This window comes from Prunus mume, linkage group LG3 (assembly GCF_029339155.1).
Source record: "Prunus mume cultivar Tortuosa linkage group LG3, ASM2933915v1, whole genome shotgun sequence".
Taxonomy (NCBI): domain Eukaryota; kingdom Viridiplantae; phylum Streptophyta; class Magnoliopsida; order Rosales; family Rosaceae; genus Prunus; species Prunus mume.
The window spans coordinates 2,745,167-2,762,829 of NC_142700.1; the positions used below are offsets into that span (position 1 = coordinate 2,745,167).

General features: G+C 37.7%; 3 protein-coding genes across 3 annotated transcripts; 1 reads left to right on the forward strand and 2 right to left on the reverse strand.

Annotated features, from left to right (window-relative positions):
• Positions 1 to 389: 389 nt before the first annotated feature.
• On the reverse strand, positions 390 to 1,351 carry LOC103324772 (uncharacterized). Its single transcript, XM_008226880.3, has one exon. The coding sequence runs from the start codon at positions 1,135 to 1,137 to the stop codon at positions 694 to 696; it is 444 nt and encodes a 147-aa protein (XP_008225102.1). The 5' UTR covers positions 1,138 to 1,351; the 3' UTR covers positions 390 to 693.
• A 771-nt stretch (positions 1,352 to 2,122) lies between these two features.
• On the reverse strand, positions 2,123 to 6,518 carry LOC103324773 (strawberry notch protein (DUF616)). The gene is made up of 9 exons (XM_008226881.3): positions 5,719 to 6,518; positions 5,135 to 5,371; positions 4,812 to 5,025; positions 4,495 to 4,604; positions 4,214 to 4,413; positions 3,616 to 3,719; positions 3,219 to 3,406; positions 2,940 to 3,139; positions 2,123 to 2,751 (listed from the first exon to the last, which is right to left on the reverse strand). The coding sequence occupies exons 1-9, from the start codon at positions 5,957 to 5,959 to the stop codon at positions 2,497 to 2,499; spliced, it is 1,749 nt and encodes a 582-aa protein (XP_008225103.2). The 5' UTR covers positions 5,960 to 6,518; the 3' UTR covers positions 2,123 to 2,496.
• A 4,804-nt stretch (positions 6,519 to 11,322) lies between these two features.
• LOC103324775 (Concanavalin A-like lectin protein kinase family protein) lies at positions 11,323 to 13,862 on the forward strand. The gene has a single exon (XM_008226882.3). It carries the CDS (start codon positions 11,394 to 11,396, stop codon positions 13,506 to 13,508), a length of 2,115 nt encoding a protein of 704 aa, XP_008225104.2. The 5' UTR covers positions 11,323 to 11,393; the 3' UTR covers positions 13,509 to 13,862.
• The last annotated feature ends 3,801 nt before the right edge of the window (positions 13,863 to 17,663 follow it).

Below are 17,663 nucleotides of genomic sequence, written 5' to 3' on the forward strand. Positions count from 1 at the left end.
GAGGATGAGTTTGATTCAAAGAAAGAAACTAAAATCAAGTAAGTATGTCGAGCAAGCACAGGATGATAATATACATGGTAAACTAAAATCAAGTAAGTGTGTCAAACAACAAAGTAAAAGTAAAGTAGGCAGAACTAGAATTCTAGCAGTTGGATACAGCCTTTTTATGAGAAGAAGCAGATTTGCAATTCCAAATAGCAAAATTTCAAGAAAACCACACTGTTTTCATGGTCACCCAAAACTACAGGTGCATATTAGGCTATTTCACACATTGCCTGTCTTCAAGAGTGGACACATACACACTTATAGTCATTGGCTAATAACTTCAAGCCTTCAGCCAATGTTTATAAGCCACCAAGTCATTACTTATGCTTTAAAAGAAACAGAAATTTGCATCAAAAGACTTATGTGTTTCATTATCCACAAAAGTAAATATCTACATCAGAGATGAACAATATTCCACTAACATGTGATTTAAGTAAACCGAAAAGAAGATAGCTTTTTTTTTTTCCCTCTTTTTACAAAAAAGAAAACTGAAAGTCTAATTCCAGCTTGTAGGCAGCCATATTAAACAGAAGCACTCAAGCTGCCCCAATTTTGACATTTTCTCAGCATTTAACTTATATCCATTAATCCAAAAGGTAAATTGAGATACAAGAAAACAAGCCGTAAATAATGAAGAAGAAGAGGGGCTTAGTCGTACTTTTCTCTCCATGAGAAAACAAGGAAGAAAACCCAAGAGGCTGCCAACACTACATCGCCGACTGTCTGCCTCAGCCAATCCCAAGCGAGGTCCTCCACCCTCCGCTCGAAGTAGCACCGCCAAAGCGCCATGAAAACATGCAGCACCGTGCACCCTTTGGCGAAGAAGCTCTGGAACTCGCGATCCTTCACGAACGACACCATGAGCAGCAAGAACCCGATCGCGAACAGGAGCAACCCGGAGAAGGAATCAGAGGTCCGAATCAAGAGCTGGTCGTGGGGCGTGGACCCCAGCAGCTTCTTCGCAGTCTCGATCCCGTGCCCGAAGGTGTAGACTTCCGTCATGTAGAACATCATAAGGGCCCCACAGGTTATGGCGATTGCAGAGTGGAGGAGGCAGATGACGAAGAAAGCTGACGACGAGGGCGATGACATCGATCGGACGGCTCTGATTGATTTCTCACGGTGTTGGTACCGTACGCATGGTTTCTGTGGTACCAAAACCCTAGACTGCCACTCTTACTGTTGAGCTGAGAAAATGAGAAGAAGGTGGAGGCTTTTTCGTTTGTGATTCAGGGGAGAAAAATGCGTTCTTGGGTTTCCATCTTTCTTCTTGTTTTTTTATTATTTTAACCCTCTTTCCTGTTTTTATTGTTTTTATTTTAAAAAATATATATATGGTGAGATTCAGGATAAGGATCCAGTGGGACCTAGTGGGACCCAGAGGGCGTCAATCGTCGGGCATGCATTGGAGTAATTTGTCTTGGCCTGGACACGTGGCGCAATCCTAATAGTGCCGACAGATTCCAACGGGCAGTTTATTCAATTCGGTTGAGCTTAAGATCAAAAGCTGACTGATTCAATGAGTCAAGGGGTGTTTTGGGCATTGCAGAAACATTTTCAGACAAGTAAAAGAAAAAGACAATATACTTCATTTCTTTTTAATAGAATCTCGATAGTATGAGAAAGGATTTATTGAAAACTTAAGAAATACAATGGCTCCCAACAACCTGACTCCGACTCATAGATTCAAGCAACGTCCGAAAGAAAATTTGGGACACCTAAGCAAATGCAATTAATATAGGTGGTCCAAAACTTGGATAAAAACAATTGAAATCTTGTCACATCGAAAAGAAACTACTATAAAAAATCCCTCGATAGAAAGAGATTATATGTTACATTTATTTCTTAGGTGCCCTTAATCACATAATTACGAAAAAGACCCTTGTAAAAAGTAAATAAAACAAAAGGATATATTCGACTTTGATACGATTTTGTAATGTTCGATAGAGGGAGAAAAAGGCCAGTCTCTAAGCCTTTCTGTTTAAAAGATGGGTGCTTTTGCTTGTGCTTGTGCTTGTGCTTCTTCCATGGCCAGACAGAAAATGAAAAGCGGAGAAGATGAGAGGAGAGTGGAGACTTCTAGTAACTTCCTTCAACTTTATTGATTTTTCAAAATTAAGAGACATGAGTATTTGTAGCTATATAATTCAGTGCGGGGTGGGGGTGGTACAATGTTCCTGTGGTGATGAAATAACAAAATGGGCCACTACATATTGAGGGGTTTGGTAGCAACCCATATCATAATTATTGGAAAATTGAACTTTATATATACAACAAAAAATGAGTAAACTTTGACAATTCCGAAGGTAGAAAGAATGAGAGAGAGACAGCAGCTCCATGTTGAAGCAGAACTAAAACACTCATCTTGGCACAAATCCTCCAGCCCCACCATGAGTTGATTTTCCAAAGGGGGGAGGGTAAAGAATAATATAATTTCTTGAACAAAACTTTTTAACTTGAATCAATGTCTCTGTTACCGGCCACAACTTTGCGGTGACGCCTAGAACCAGACCTTCGATCTCTCCCGCGCCTTGGGCCCCTCTTACCTGGGACGTTTACAACCCTTTCGGGCAAAGTTTCGACTGATGGTTGAACTGGTGGTTCGTTACTTATAACTGGTGGCGGCGGTGGTGGCAATAGTGGTGGTGGAGGAACAGCCACAGGAACACGAGGAGCCAGGTGCTCCAAAACATCTCTATGATATTTCTGTAGACAGCAATAACATATATAAAAATACATCAAGGAACATGAGTAAAAAGAATAACCAAACTGCAAATGCACCCCAGTAACCCCACCACCATCAAAAAGGAAAATACATGTTTCTTCTGAGTACTTTAAATGAACACCATACACTAAAAACACATAGCTCCAAACCTTATGTATTAAATAACTACCTGAACAACAAAATTGCGTCTTTCACAGTCGTAGAACATATTGATAGTCCAGTTTGTCCTTTCCCTGATGTGGTCTCTGACAGTGGAGAAACTAATTTGGTCCCTGGAAGTAAAACGATCAACTTCATTGAACCAAAGACAAGTGAATAGGTTGCTGATAGGGACGTGCTCCCTTATTATTACACATCCTTCAGGAACATCTGCAGCAAGGCCAAACCAAAGAAACTTAGTAAAGCAAAACATATATGATTTATTATAACAGTCAGAAGTTCCACCTACCACTTATAATAGGAAGCTTTGCCTCGGAATATGGGGCCAAACCTTCCTTTTTGTAAAACTCAATCTGGAAGTCAATAGAAGCATTGTTGTATTTTCCAGCTGCTTTATTTGCCTCAGCTTCCGTAAACACGTCAAAACGTTTATAATGTTTAGAAATTGCAAAAGTTGCATTTTTTCTCCACAAGAACCTGAAATATTGTTTTTTTTTAAGGATGCATAAGCATGGATATTGGTAAAACCAGGTAAAACTTGGCTGGATATAACCATTATGAACTGGGTGCTATTTGCTTTTCAAGATGATGTTTATACCCAAATAAGTAGAACATTGAAATTGATTGCATAAATGGACAAGATCCCAACAAAGATTAAGAAGACCTATTTATCATGATAGTAATACCTTTCAAGAATTTGATATGGATCCACGACAAGTTCAAGCTTCCCATCAATCCATAAAGAAAAGCGGGCATTTGGAAACATCCTATGCACTAGAAGCTTAGGAATCTGGAAAAAAAATATAACTGAGTCAAAAGGCGCATCAAGGTACAACAAATGTATATGACACACAGCATTCTTCCAAGGCACCACCCCCACTCTTAGCATAAGGTACTACAAATTTGATGACTGTAATCAGCCCCATTAATCCTAGTTACACATTTAAATACAAGGCGACACCACCACCCTTAGCAAAAGGTACTACAAATTTGAAGAATGTAATCATACCCATTAATCCTAGTGACACATTCAAAAGCAAGCCAACACCACCACTCTTAGCAAAAGAAACACACCATTCACACTAAATTCATTCCTTCCTTCTAGAGAAGCTTAAATTATATTTTACATGTTTCCAAATCATTGTAATGTTCACTTTTGACCAACATCTTACACAACATGATCACAACACCAGTCTAGAGATTATTCAGGAAACTAGACAATTCACAAGCCAAACTCTGCTCTAGAGTCAACAAAACTTGCAGGCAAAGAATTATAAATCTTACCTTCCCAGTGCGCCTTCCATCCGTATAAGGAGGGTTATGCACAACAACAGTTCTCCATATACCAACTTTCCTATCGCTGCCCAGTTTTCCAGAACTCCTCAAATAAGCTTCTGTCACCTCATCTATAAACATGTAGAAGCAAACGGTCTCCTTGGAATAATCACTAATGTTTGTCGGCTGGTTTATCTCATCAAAATTCCCTGATGGAACAGATTTAATTGATAAGGAAGGCACCATATTTATCTAATAAAAAGTTGTTTCTAAATCATACTGAACATTACCAAATATAGCTGATGCAACAACCACACCATGACACTGCTCCATATCGTGTAGGTCAACCTCATCCATATCATACCCTGTATTGCGTCCAGGTTTACTTCCTCCAACAAATCTGATTGATGCACAAATCCATTAAACAAAATGCACCATAAACATAAATGAGTGAAGGGCCAATGGAAGTAGTACTCATTATTACTAGACTAAATCATTTTTAAAAAACAAAAACTCAGGTAAATGTAAAAAATATAAAATCAAAATAAACGTTGGTGCATACAAAAGTATTAAGGAAAGCTTGACCAAGGTAAATAAAAAAACATACCCACAGTGCACACTCATTGACTCTCTTATATCATAAGAATCACTCCTTTGCTTCAAAGTAGGATATCCACCAAAGTCTGAGCCTCCAAATTCTGTTTCTCTAGACAAATTTTCTTCATAAATGTATGTTAAATTCTTAAGAACAGGAGAATCTGAAGGGAACTTTGGCATCAAGGATATGGCTTCCTCCACAGGAAGGTAACATACTGGACAAGCTGAATTGTACAGGACGGAGAACACTCAGCAACATCATTAACATCACATAATTTGAGAGATAAGGTCTGGAATTACAAAAAGAAAGAAAAAGAAAAGGTAGAAACTTACGCCGCGGTCCAGTTCTTTTTTTATCTGCTGGTGGGGGAGGCAATGTGAATAGATTACATGGATGCCCAGGAGGAAGGGTGTAACCCAGAAAAACAGCAGGGGGAGGAGGAGGCAATGCTAGCGAAAAAGTCACGTTGTTACTTTGCGGTCCATGTGTTTGCAAGGATCCAAGATAACTTATAGTGATGCTATTGTTAACACTAATGTTTTCGACACTGATGCCTTGTTCATCTTCACCTATATTTGAGCCAATATGCATATATTACTTCCTCACACAAATCAAATATGTAATTTTGAACCAGAAACATGGATATCAGGTTAAATACAGTTAGCAGAAACATAAGGAAGAATAGCCTAAGCTAAGGATTAGCCCAATCAATGTGCTAGACTAATCCTTTACTTTTAATTGGGAAAGTACGTTACACCCACCTCTCTTCCCCGTCTTCAGAATTGAACTCAATAGTTTAATCTAAATCATCTAATATCAACTTAAACTACCCAATATCCACATCAAAGCAGAAAACTAATCCAGAATCAAATTATTAACTTAAGAAATCAAGCATGCAAAGGACTATGAATCAAACCTTTTCCAATGTACAAAACCCAGACGAAAACCGCGGCGGAGATGAGACAGAGGAACAACATTCCAACCTTTTTGCGGCCGGCAAACTTGCAGATCCAATGGAACAACCTCTCCTTCTCCTTGAGCATCTTTGAAGGCTTACGTGCAGATTGGATTGGCGACACTCCGTTGTTGTTGTTCTGTAGCTGTTTATCCAAAGACCCATAACTCCCTGAACGAATCCCCAATGACCCTCCAGTCATTGTTGATCCAAACCTTCATGTACACCTCTCATCTCCCTCCCAGCCCTCTCATTCAAAATCTCTCACAACACAGCTTTTTCTCAATTACCCACTTAATAAAATCCCAAATTTTCAAAGACACACTTCACCAAATCAGCCCCAGAATTAGGGGCACTTCCAAATTTCACTGAATCACAAGCTCACCTATCTGCCCAAATGCACTTAAACAAAACCGCCCCACTAACACTCAGAGAACTCAACCTTCCAACTCTGGTTTTCTTAATTCCAAGAGACAAAAAGTTGGGAGTAAGAAGCAGGAGCCAATATGCTTCTGGGAAACAAGTATCACAGAAAACTAAGAACAAAAATTTTGCATTTAATCACTGAAATAAATGAAATTTGTACAAAATAAGAATGTGAACTCTATGATGGGGTGGAAAATCTGGGATTGGTGATTGGGTTTGTAGGGTTTATAGCATAAATCTAGGTTTTTATGAAATCTAGGTTTTTTTTTCTGAAGAAATCTGGGATCACAATTTACAACCAGCTTTCTTTTATGTTTGCTAATTTTGAGGTGATGACGGAGCGGAAAAATTCTTGGATTATTTATATTGTCCCGATTACGAACAAATTTAAATTAAAACATGGGAATTCCTGATTGGCTAACCTGCGCCATGTGCATAATGTTAGCAGCCGGACGGTGATTTCTCACTTATTGTGGTACTAATATTTCGTGCTACCTATGCTCAAACAGAGACGTTTGGCAATTTGGGATTTTTTTTTCCTCTTTAAATATGAAACAAAGGTCTTGGTCATTGAAATTGAAATGCGTGTTAACAATTTTCTATTACTTCCAAAAATATATATATGTATATATATATACCAGTTTGTTGTCTTCTTACTTTACTTTTGTTTTTTCATTTTCTTGTTTTCCGTCTTCAAAATCAAAATCATTTAAATATTTTATTGACAAAAAAAAGATCATTGAAATATTTATTTTTCCTTGAAAAAGAATTCTTGGGATTTTCTTATTCTCTTTTCTTTTTGTTTCATTTGATAAAACAATAGGTCCTGTTAGACTTGGGATTGTCCTCAATAAGGCCAGGTCATCTAAATTTGATAGTGACCCAAGTTTTACAGCACTTTAGTGCTACTTTTACAAATTTACAACTTGCAAGCATGTATCACATTGATTTGCCAAATTACCTTTAACAATGGGAAGTTAATTATTTACTTGTACAATTTCTGAATTTTTTTTAAATGTGAAAGTCGCATCGTTACGTGGCGTTATTAATTCACTTATATTATAATACGTGTATTTATTAATATTATACCTTATATTCATAGAATATTAACAATGTCATCTAATAATATCATATATCTGGATTAGTAATGTTTTGTAACGATGTGAACATCACACCCTAATGATTATTTTTGCACAATTCAATTGTTAAGTAGCAAGTACACATTTTGGCACCGTAAAAACAATAAATTCCGTCAAAATAGGAATACCAAAACTGTCATTCTTGGTGGGTTGTGCTAACAATGCTATTTCTATTTGATTTGGCTCAGAGAGTCAGAGTGCAATATGAAGTTCTTAGAAAGTTGGGAAATCCTTTCTCAACTCTTCTTTGGAGAGGATAAAAACTAGACACGAGACCTATTCATAAGAATATAGGGAATCAATCACAAAGAGTACATCCGTTTATTACAAAATCACTCGTGCAAGCTAATATCTTTCTCAATTTGCAACACTTTTTTTTTTTTTTTTTAATATGTGACAGGCGCATGAAAGTCCATTATAATTAGTGCATTGTATCTTATGTTTTATAAGGGCTTTACCTTGACAAGAAGACCACGTAACATCCTTATGCGAAAGCTCTGAGAAAAAAAGAAAATTAAAAAATTAAGAGATAAAATGTGTTATTCTCAAAACTATCCTTTATAGTCTAAAACACTTTCACATATAAAAAATACCACGTAACATCTATTTACTAGTTCTGCTAGTGATTAGCGCAGATGCGCTCCCCACCTTGCAACTCGAGTTCGAATCTTCTTTTTCGTAGTTTAAATTATATTAAAGTAGAATATCTCTAGTATAAAATAATGGTTCATTTGGAAAGAAAAAAAAAACAATTGTGAATAAAATGAGAAGGTCCCAATGCATTAAACATGTAAAGATTTTGTGCAGCTTTGGAGTCGCTTGCCATGCCCAGACTCAAAGGGAGGGGAGAACATACTTTCATTTGATGCAAACTCCTCGAGGGGCCCTCTCTTTGTTTATTTTTACCAGATGTGAGCGATTCAAAATTAATGAATGGAAAGACGCCCAAGTTGCGAATTGATCAATGGGATGGATGCATGGATTTAATTCCAATATTGGGTAAGCACAAACAATAGCCAAAAGCTTTAAACCTTATAGTCATCATTCAAGTTCCTTTCCGCCAAGTCATTGCTTTTTCCATGGTTTATAATTCAAAATCATGTGTCGAAACTTTCCAAGTTGCTTCCAATCCAAGCCAAAGGTCAACGTCCAAGAGGAGCAAGCTAGACCACGACTTCACCACCTTTCCGCTCAATGAGCATATCCCCGTGGGCTGAACCATCCCATTGAATTGCATCGTTTATTATTATTTCTTTCTGGCTTTTGTAAACAATGGACCGTATGGTTCGCATGCTCTGCACCATGAAAGCCTCAAGCCCGCGTGCAGAGGCGGTCCTTAACCTAATGTAATCCTATATATATATTAATAGAAACGATATTTTATTTTAATTTATTATAAATTTTCAAGAGGGGGATTCGAACTCGGGTGGTGTAGAGTGAAGAGCACATCCGCCTCTGGCCAATCTAGCTAAGCTCATGTCTGTCCAACCTATAAAATTTAGAAAACAATAAAAATAGAAATCACCTTTGATTATTATTTTTTTAATAAATATGGGCTTCATGCATGGATTGGCATGTTTATTCTGGTTAGTGGGCTTCAGGCCCATTCAACACTCTTGGCATATCAGAAATTCTCATATCTTCTTTTTATATGCAGAAGATAATGAAGCTAAATTGTGAGCATTTATGTTGGCAGTCAAGCATGATGCAATATGGGCAAATTTTCCTTTTCTTGTACAACTTGGAACTTGGTAGTTTGAAATGAAACTAAGTATATATTGTTGCTTGCATCTGCTGTTTGAATAAGGGGCTCCAAATCCAAAGGGTGTTTCCAGAAAGACAGATAGGTGGTCATCTCTCCTAGATGACTTTAAAAAGTCCATTAACTGTGTGTTTGAACTTGAAAAAATGGATCATCTTTTAGTCTCCTCTGTTTTTTCTTCTCATTGCTCTAATAGTAATAGCTCTCTCCTCGTGTCTTATATGTTGACAGCTTTCGTGCTGACTGATCCGCACCGCAGGTACTATTTGACTATTTCACTTTCACTTTCGAGGCCTCTTTATAGTTGACAGCTTAGGGGTTGAGGTTTAATGGTTTCTTTTAGGTTTGGAGTTGAGCATTGACTTGTACGCAATGTTTTTATAGAGATAGAGGAGAGCCATGGGAATGGGGCTCATTGTTTTCTTCTTCTCATCACTTGTGCGCAAAACCCATGTTCACATCCTTCAATTACATGTAATTAATCCAAAGATTGACTTTTGTATATGTTTCCTTTTCAATGAGTGCGTTTGGATGAGAAAATTTAAAAGTACGAAGGATTTCATAAATGACTTAAATTGATGTTCTAGAATTCGTAAAATTTCTTGTTTGGGTGATTGATTTAAAACACAGAATTTAATATTCATTTGTAAAGTTATCTTTTTTAAAAACTCAATATCTTTTGAGATTTTAGAAATAACGACTTTCAGATAGAATTTAAAGTTGGAATTTATGATATCCAAATTCCATATTTTTTCTCACGCGTAATTTCTAAATTTCTATGTTTTTTTTATCCAAACACAGGAATTGGTTTATGTCAATTTAGAAATTCAGAGTTTTGTTAAAATCCTAAATTTATTTCCCTCATCCAAACGCATCATGAGAGTTTCATTCTCTTTCTTGTAATTTTCCACTCGCGTTAATTTATCTGTCTTGCTAACACAAACAGACACTCAGACCCTAAAAACGACAAATGAAAACCCCGCAAACAGACAAAGACAACCACCTTTGCTCGCCTGACGGAAAAAGAATTACAATGATGAATTTGAAAAACCAAAGCAAGCGAATCAGCCGGCCAAAAGTGAAAAAACAGATCAAGTAATGACATCAAAACATTGGATTGGATGGTCGTCTCACCAAAGTGTGGTTTAGTTTAATCAAGTAATTAAATAACAAATCCAATGTAAAATATAAAATTACAATTATATAGACGCTTTGGTGTGTTCTGCCAATCATGGCTGCCCCATTTTTGCAAATCAAACCTTTTCATTATTAATTCCGTCGTTGATTATGATGGGCTACCATCATATTCACATCTTTCATGATTGTCTGGAAAATCCCCGTCTCTTTAAATTCATTTAAACCCATGTTCACATCCTTCATTTACATATAATTAATCCAAACACTGACTTTCGTATATGTTTCCTTTTCAACGAGAGTTTCATTATCTTTTTTAAGCAAGCCAACTCGAAAGTCAAACAACTTGCTTGCTCCCCATTTCTTATTGTACGGATAGCAAATAGGTTTTTCTCGAGTGGCCCAAAAGTACGTACAAGCAAGTCACAGAGAGAGAGAGAGAGAGAGAGAGAGAGAGAGAGAGAGAGTTCAACAGAAGCAGCGGCTGCTGCCATTTGAATTTGAACATGTACCAGAATCTATCTGTTGTTTCGTACGAAAGAGGAAAGAGGCGTTCGTTGACTTTTCAACCTCAAATTTGGGCTACGTTTTCTCTCGAAATAACCAACATGCCATTTTGATATTTATATGAGGCAAGCCGTCAATGTCAAGTTCACACTGGTTGACTGAGAATATTATTTCTTTAACTCCAATTTCCCCATAGAAATCGAATCACGCAAATGATGAAGGTAAAAGTTGTTCATTTTCTAATTTTCAATTTCGTTTATATATGATAGAAAGAGACTTGTAATTCAAGTAGTTAAAAGTAACTATCAATACATCTGCTTAAACCGATAGAAATTTCAACTATTTTTTTCTCCGTCTGGAAATTTCAACAAAGAACATTGCACCAGAAAAAAAGAAGAAGATATTATTATCTCTGCATGCTTTCATGTGCACGGTCCCAGCCACATGCCCTTTTGAGTCGGCAAGTGCCTTCAGCCAGACAAGCAAACCCGCCACAAAAATGAAAGCCAAATGCCATTTTCGTAGTTACCCCAATATCCAAGGGCAAAAAAGACACATCTTCAGCTGAAATTTATGGGTTTCTTTGACTACACAGCCACTGTAAACAAAATAATAATAAAAAACCCTTCTCTGCATCCCCAGTTCATTTCATTCGTTTCTCTACATGAATGAGCTTCCTCTGTTTTTCTACAATGAAGGAAACAAACCAGCATCCCAAACCTCTCCTCCTGCTAATTTTACTGCCTGCAATCCTATCTCTCCAATCAGCTTTGGCTGTGGACTTTGTGTTCAATGGCTTCAACTCCTCAGACATGCTGCTTCTCTACGGCAACGCCACCGTCGAATCTCGAATTCTAACACTCACAAACAGCACAAATTTCTCCATCGGCCGAGCACTTTACAAGTCCAAGATCCCCGCCAAGGCACCAAACTCTTCGTATGTGCATCCTTTCTCAACTTCTTTCATTTTCTCCATTGCTCCTTACAAGAACACTCTCCCTGGCCATGGCATGGTTTTCATTTTCACCCCGGTTACCGGCATCAAAGGCACGAGCCCAAGCCAGCATCTTGGGCTCTTCAACCGCACCACCGAGGGCAGCCCCAGCAACCATGTGTTTGGTGTGGAATTTGATGTGTTCGAGAATGAAGAGTTCCAGGACATTAATGACAACCATGTTGGTATTGATGTGAATTCCCTTAAGTCTGTAGAAGCACATGAGGCAGGGTATTGGCCTGAAAATAGCGATGGCAGTGACGACAAGGATTTCAAGAAATTGAAGCTGAACAGTGGAGAAAATTACCAAGTTTGGATTGATTATAAGGATTTCTTTATTAATGTTACTATGGTAAAAGCGGGCATGCAAAGACCTCGAACCCCAATTTTGAGTGTTTTTTATAATTTATCTGATGTTTTTGAGGATGAAATGTTTGTTGGGTTCACAAGTTCAACAGGGCAGTTGGTTGAGAGCCATAAGGTTTTGGCTTGGAGCTTTAGCAATTCCAACTTTTCGTTGAGTGAGAGCTTGATCACTTCGGGTTTGCCTTCTTTTGTGCTTCCAAAGAGTCCGATTTTCAAGTCAAAAGGTTTTATTGCAGGAATTGTAGTGGGTGGTTTGTTTGTAATTGGTGTATGTGCTCTGTTTTCTCTGTTTTTGATTAAGAGGCATAGGAGGCTAGCAAGGGAGAGAGAGGATATGGAGGACTGGGAATTGGAGTTCTGGCCGCATAGAATTACTTATCAGGAAATCGAAGCGGCTACGAAGAGTTTCGGAGAAGAAAATGTGATTGGGGTTGGAGCCAATGGGAAGGTTTACAAAGGTGTTTTGGCAGGAGGGGCAGAGGTCGCAGTGAAGCGCATTTCACATGAAAATGATGGAATGAGAGAGTTCTTGGCTGAAATTTCAAGCATCGGGAGGTTGAAGCACAGGAACTTGGTAGGGTTGAGAGGTTGGTGTAAGAGAGAGAAGGGTAGCTTCATGCTGGTCTATGATTATATGGAAAATGGAAGTTTGGACAAGAGGGTGTTTGATTGTGATGAGAGGAAGATGTTGAGCTTTGAAGATAGAATTAGGATTTTGAGAGATGTGGCTTCAGGGGTTTTGTACTTGCATGAGGGTTGGGAATCCAAAGTCTTACATAGGGACATTAAGGCAAGCAATGTGCTACTTGATAAGGAAATGAATGGAAGGCTTGGGGATTTTGGGTTGGCAAGGATGCATGGTCATGGTGAAGTGCTTGGCACCACTAGGGTGGTTGGAACCATAGGGTACCTGGCCCCGGAAATCATACGAGTCGGGCGAGCATCGGATCAAACCGATGTGTTCGGGTTCGGGATCCTGATTTTGGAAGTAATGTGTGGGAGGAGGCCTATAGAGGATGGGAAGCCACCTTTGGTAGAATGGGTGTGGCAACTTATGGTACAAGGCAAATTAATGGATGCGTTTGATGAGAGGCTTAGGGCTAAAGGAGAGTTCAACGAGGAGGAAGTGGAGAGAGTGCTGCATTTGGGATTGTTGTGTGCATATCCTGAACCAAATGCAAGACCATCAATGAGACAAGTGGTCAAAGTCTTGGAGGGGAAGAATGATCAGCCGGAGGAGTCTGAAACTGAGGATATGGATGCATATTTGCTCCACAAATTGCAATCCAAAGAGATGCGGTCTGATTTTTCTCAAATTTTTGGGTATGGATCAGCACACCCAACTTTTGAGGACATTAAGCAGTCCATATCCACTTCAATGTCTCTGTCTTGGTCCAATACTAGCATGTTGGAGGGCAGGTGAATTTCCATTGCGCACCAAATGCAACGGCGGAGTTACGTACGGGTCTGAAGTTGTCTTAACCCCTCAAATTTTACATGAACAAGACTACCGATATATCCATGGAAGATTACCCGAAAGATAACTAGCTAGCTCCACCACATGGATAGGGGATTTTCCTTTTGCTCTTTTTTCCTTCCACATATATTCATTCCTTTTCATTGGATTGGGTGATGTAGAGGAGTCTTTTCTTTTTCTCTCTTTGCAAATCAGAAACGTACATATGTATTATAGCATACTTTACAACATAATACGAGTGATTTTTAGCTTAACATGCACATCATGTTACTACTAATAAAGTTACGTTGTCTTTTTTCACTATTGTGACTCCTTTAGCAATTTTTTGATGCATTTCCATTCATTGACATAGCAATCCAAGGACAACTACTATTTACATGAGATATGAAGAGGCAAATTTATAGAGATTTTGGTATGTGAAGAGCATGACTAGGTATTTATAGGAAAAAAAAATACTGAATTTTTTGGTATTTAAATTGGTTGATGATATCACGCTGACGTCAGCTTGCCCAGGCAAGTCTTCCCCAATTTCGTGGGCCTACTTCTTACAATGGCAACTTTTCCTTTGTGGAAATTATTTTTGAAGCCCAAGTCCTCTTTTGATAAAATAAAATAGGTGAAAGTGCCCTTACGAGTCACGACACCAACTTTTAGATGGCAATTGAGTAACTGCCTGAGTGAGAAATTTTTCCCCAAGAGAAATTTTTCCCCACGATTTGCTATGAGTGAAAGCTCTTGCGTTGTTACAACTTTTTTTTGTTTTTGTTTGGGTCAGGGCGTTGTTACAACTTGACCATCAGTATTCATATTGTTAGGTAGGAAAGGTTGGTAGAAATTAGAATCATCCACTTCAAAAAGCCACATCAATTCATATTTAATCAAATATGTAGGGTCAGGTTAGGCTGTCCCTAGCTTTTGTGGGTTTAAAGGTCTTTTCAGATGGTTAGGCCTGGCCTAGGAGGCTGGGACCCGGGATATGTTTACCTCGACTGACAGGCCCATTGGGCCACCAATGAACTTCAGAGGTGATCGCTTGGACTATATTGTATTGTTTTCGCGAATGGGCCTATTCGAGTTGCGACAAGCTTCGGCAGCATACAATTGGGGCTCATTTGGTTTATGAAATGGGAATTAAACGATAATGCATATTCCCAAGAGATGAGAATGGAAGATTTTCATTCCCGTGTTTCTGTCCGTCAACAACCAATCGAACTATGTATGCATCCACATACATTCATATATACATATAACAAACCTGCATACGTACATACATACATACATATACATATATATACTGAGAATGGACAAAGCATGTGCGACAGCGGAGACGTACTCTGTATCTCCTTTTTCCTAAGGGATGGGGTGCTTTTGGAGTTGGAAGGTCTACACGTCAGTTTTAGTGTTGCCAAAGCTCTTGATATTCTGCATTTTCACCACATTTCTCTAATCTCTCTCTCTCTCTCTCTCTCTCTCTCATTATTCTTCAAATGATTTATTTCCAATTAACAAGCAACTATAAAGGTTGCTTTGCTTCTCTTGCCACTCAAATATTATTAGCTTGGGATGAACTTCTACCAACTATTTTAATATCTTACAATCCTCCAAAAACATACAAAAACAGAGAGAAAAGACGAGAGTGATGCGACGCCAGTGTAATGTCTTGTTGCCTTAATTGGCTTTGCTTTGCTTGGGAACGTGAAGTCTGAGTGCACATATATGACATGCAACTCAGCTCAGCTGTCATATCATTTTCATTTCAGGATAGCTTATACGTGCACCACAAAATTTCTCTCTGGTTTTTGTCGTATCATGTAGTTTGAGCTCAGGATCTTGCTGCCCAAAATTAAAAGAAAAGAAACTCGATCGGAGGGGTTCTTGAATTTTCTGACAAGCCATCATGTGGCTCATTGTCCCTGCCAAATGTTGCTGGCAGAAGTCCATAAATATATCATCTGACTGAACCTTCATAGTTCTTCCTTTTTTTTACACCAGAACCTTCACCATTTTTTCCTTTTTAAAACAAGTGATAGTCTAAACTAAACTATATTATTCTAATCACGAGAAAGGAGAGTCGAACTTAGATAAAAGGAGGCGAGCTCACTAACCAACTTGCCTAACCCACTTTTGCGACCTTTATACCATTTTATATTAACTGCTCATTTGATCAATCAAGCTTCTAAACTTGGTAAGTGGACACACCAAATTAACCAAACCCTTTTCTGTCTTAAGCCGACCAAATTAGACCAGATCATTACAATTTGAACAAAGCTATAGCAGATAAGGATCCTACCTAGCAAGCTAGCCAGGCTGATCAGATCCTTAATCAGATTGATTAATGGTCTTATCCTCTTCATACACAATCATGGCATTAAAGAATTCAGATAAACACCGGCATTGTGTTATGCATGTTTTGGATAATCAGTACAGATCGATCTGGGACAGGTTAACAAACGCATGTTGAACACATGCCATGAAAATGAAATGATCGATTTGCTAACAAACAGTTTACAATTCAAGGTTGCCAAAATGTCACCTTCTCTTCTGGCATCTTCTGTTATGTTGTTCTTATCCTTTTCGAGCAAGCTTTTATCCAAAGGCTCCACACATGTTCAATACATTATTATTGTCCAAATCCATACATATATATATATTTACACCTGTAACTCTTAGATTGATCAGATGGTTTAATCTTGTCTATATGTACCAGCCAAAAATAGTCGTTGTTATCATCATCTCATGTTGAAGTGGTCAAACTTGGCATGATTAATTTATGGGATACAAATAAGAGATTCAAGGGCAAATTAATTGACTGAAAACAAAATAGCAACTATAAATTATACAGTTTGAAGGGAAAAAGTGATTAATAAAGTTAATTGGTATCTGCATTCTTAGTGAAATTAGATTCCGAGTTTGTTTCTTATTGTGTGTTTAAGGTATAGCCAACGTATTATTAGGTTTAATTACCTAACCATAGAGTCATAGACAATTAATAAACAATGACTATAGTCTACGCACCAATAAACAAAATATTATCAATAAAATACTATAACTAGTTATTTATCCTCCTAACAATAAAATGCTATCGCTTTTCCCACTTTAAAAAAATAAAAAAAAAACTTTATTAATTACATATGAGTGCTTGTGAAAGATGTTTCAAATTCGGATCTCCTCTTTCTCATATAAAAACATACTTATTGTAGAGTTTTTATTTAATCTAAAGGAGATCAAAAGATTAGCATTGAAGACGCGGAAAAGATATTTGATGGGATAACGATCACAAAACTAGACATAATATAATAGATGTGTATGAACATGTAAAACAAAACCAACAATGCTTAGACAATAGTTTAGTTAATGTTTGGAAAGGATTAGAATCTTTTTTGTTGATATTTTTACCAAAAAGTATTGGAATTAATATTATAGTGAAAGACCTAAATAACCTACCTGCAGATACCGATGCCTAACTTGACCAATTCTAGGTACCTAAGATTAATATAATTTTTTTTTCTTAGCTTTGCTCTCCCATGTGCGTTAGGTCTAATATACTTAAGACTGATGCAGCCATAATTAATAAAATAGCTTTTGTTTCATATTGAGTTATGTGTTAGCTCAAAAAAAATTAATGACAAGTTTTCGTTAAACTTCAGAAATCTAATAATTACGTATATCTTTAGAAAATGAATCCGTACCTAATATCGCTTTAAATCAGAAATATTACTACATCAATAGCTAACTTCACGGATTTTAGTTAGGCACCCTTAATTTCAGGTGAAAATTAAACCATTCTTAAACATGAAATTGAAATTGGAAATCAATCACATCCATCACAGAAAACATAGAAAACGTACGTTACCCTAGCATGTGGACAAAGTGAATGCACATAGACCCATTCTGGGCATGGTTCAAACGATTGGACCGTCAAATGACGAAAGTGCCCTCAAATTATGCGGAAAACAGGGGGAAAAAGAAAGAGATAATGTGATTGGCGAGTCCAAGACGCCGCGTATTTGTAACATTCTCAAATCTAATCTTAATCTTGCAAAAGACATTCAAAAATTACGATATTAAGTAGAAGGTACTAATAATGGGTTGGTTGAGCGA

Bases quoted from the DNA above. Each gene is read 5' to 3' on its own strand.
- LOC103324772 (XM_008226880.3), bottom strand. From the start codon at position 1,137: ATGTCATCGCCCTCGTCGTCAGCTTTCTTCGTCATCTGCCTCCTCCAC.
- LOC103324773 (XM_008226881.3), bottom strand. From the start codon at position 5,959: ATGACTGGAGGGTCATTGGGGATTCGTTCAGGGAGTTATGGGTCTTTG. The intron at 5,026-5,134 runs GTAAGTTTCTAC...TGTACAATTCAG, and splicing joins AAAAAGAACTGGACCGCGGC to CTTGTCCAGTATGTTACCTT. The intron at 3,720-4,213 runs GTAAGATTTATA...TTTTTTTTCCAG, and splicing joins ATGGAAGGCGCACTGGGAAG to ATTCCTAAGCTTCTAGTGCA.
- LOC103324775 (XM_008226882.3), top strand. From the start codon at position 11,394: ATGAGCTTCCTCTGTTTTTCTACAATGAAGGAAACAAACCAGCATCCC.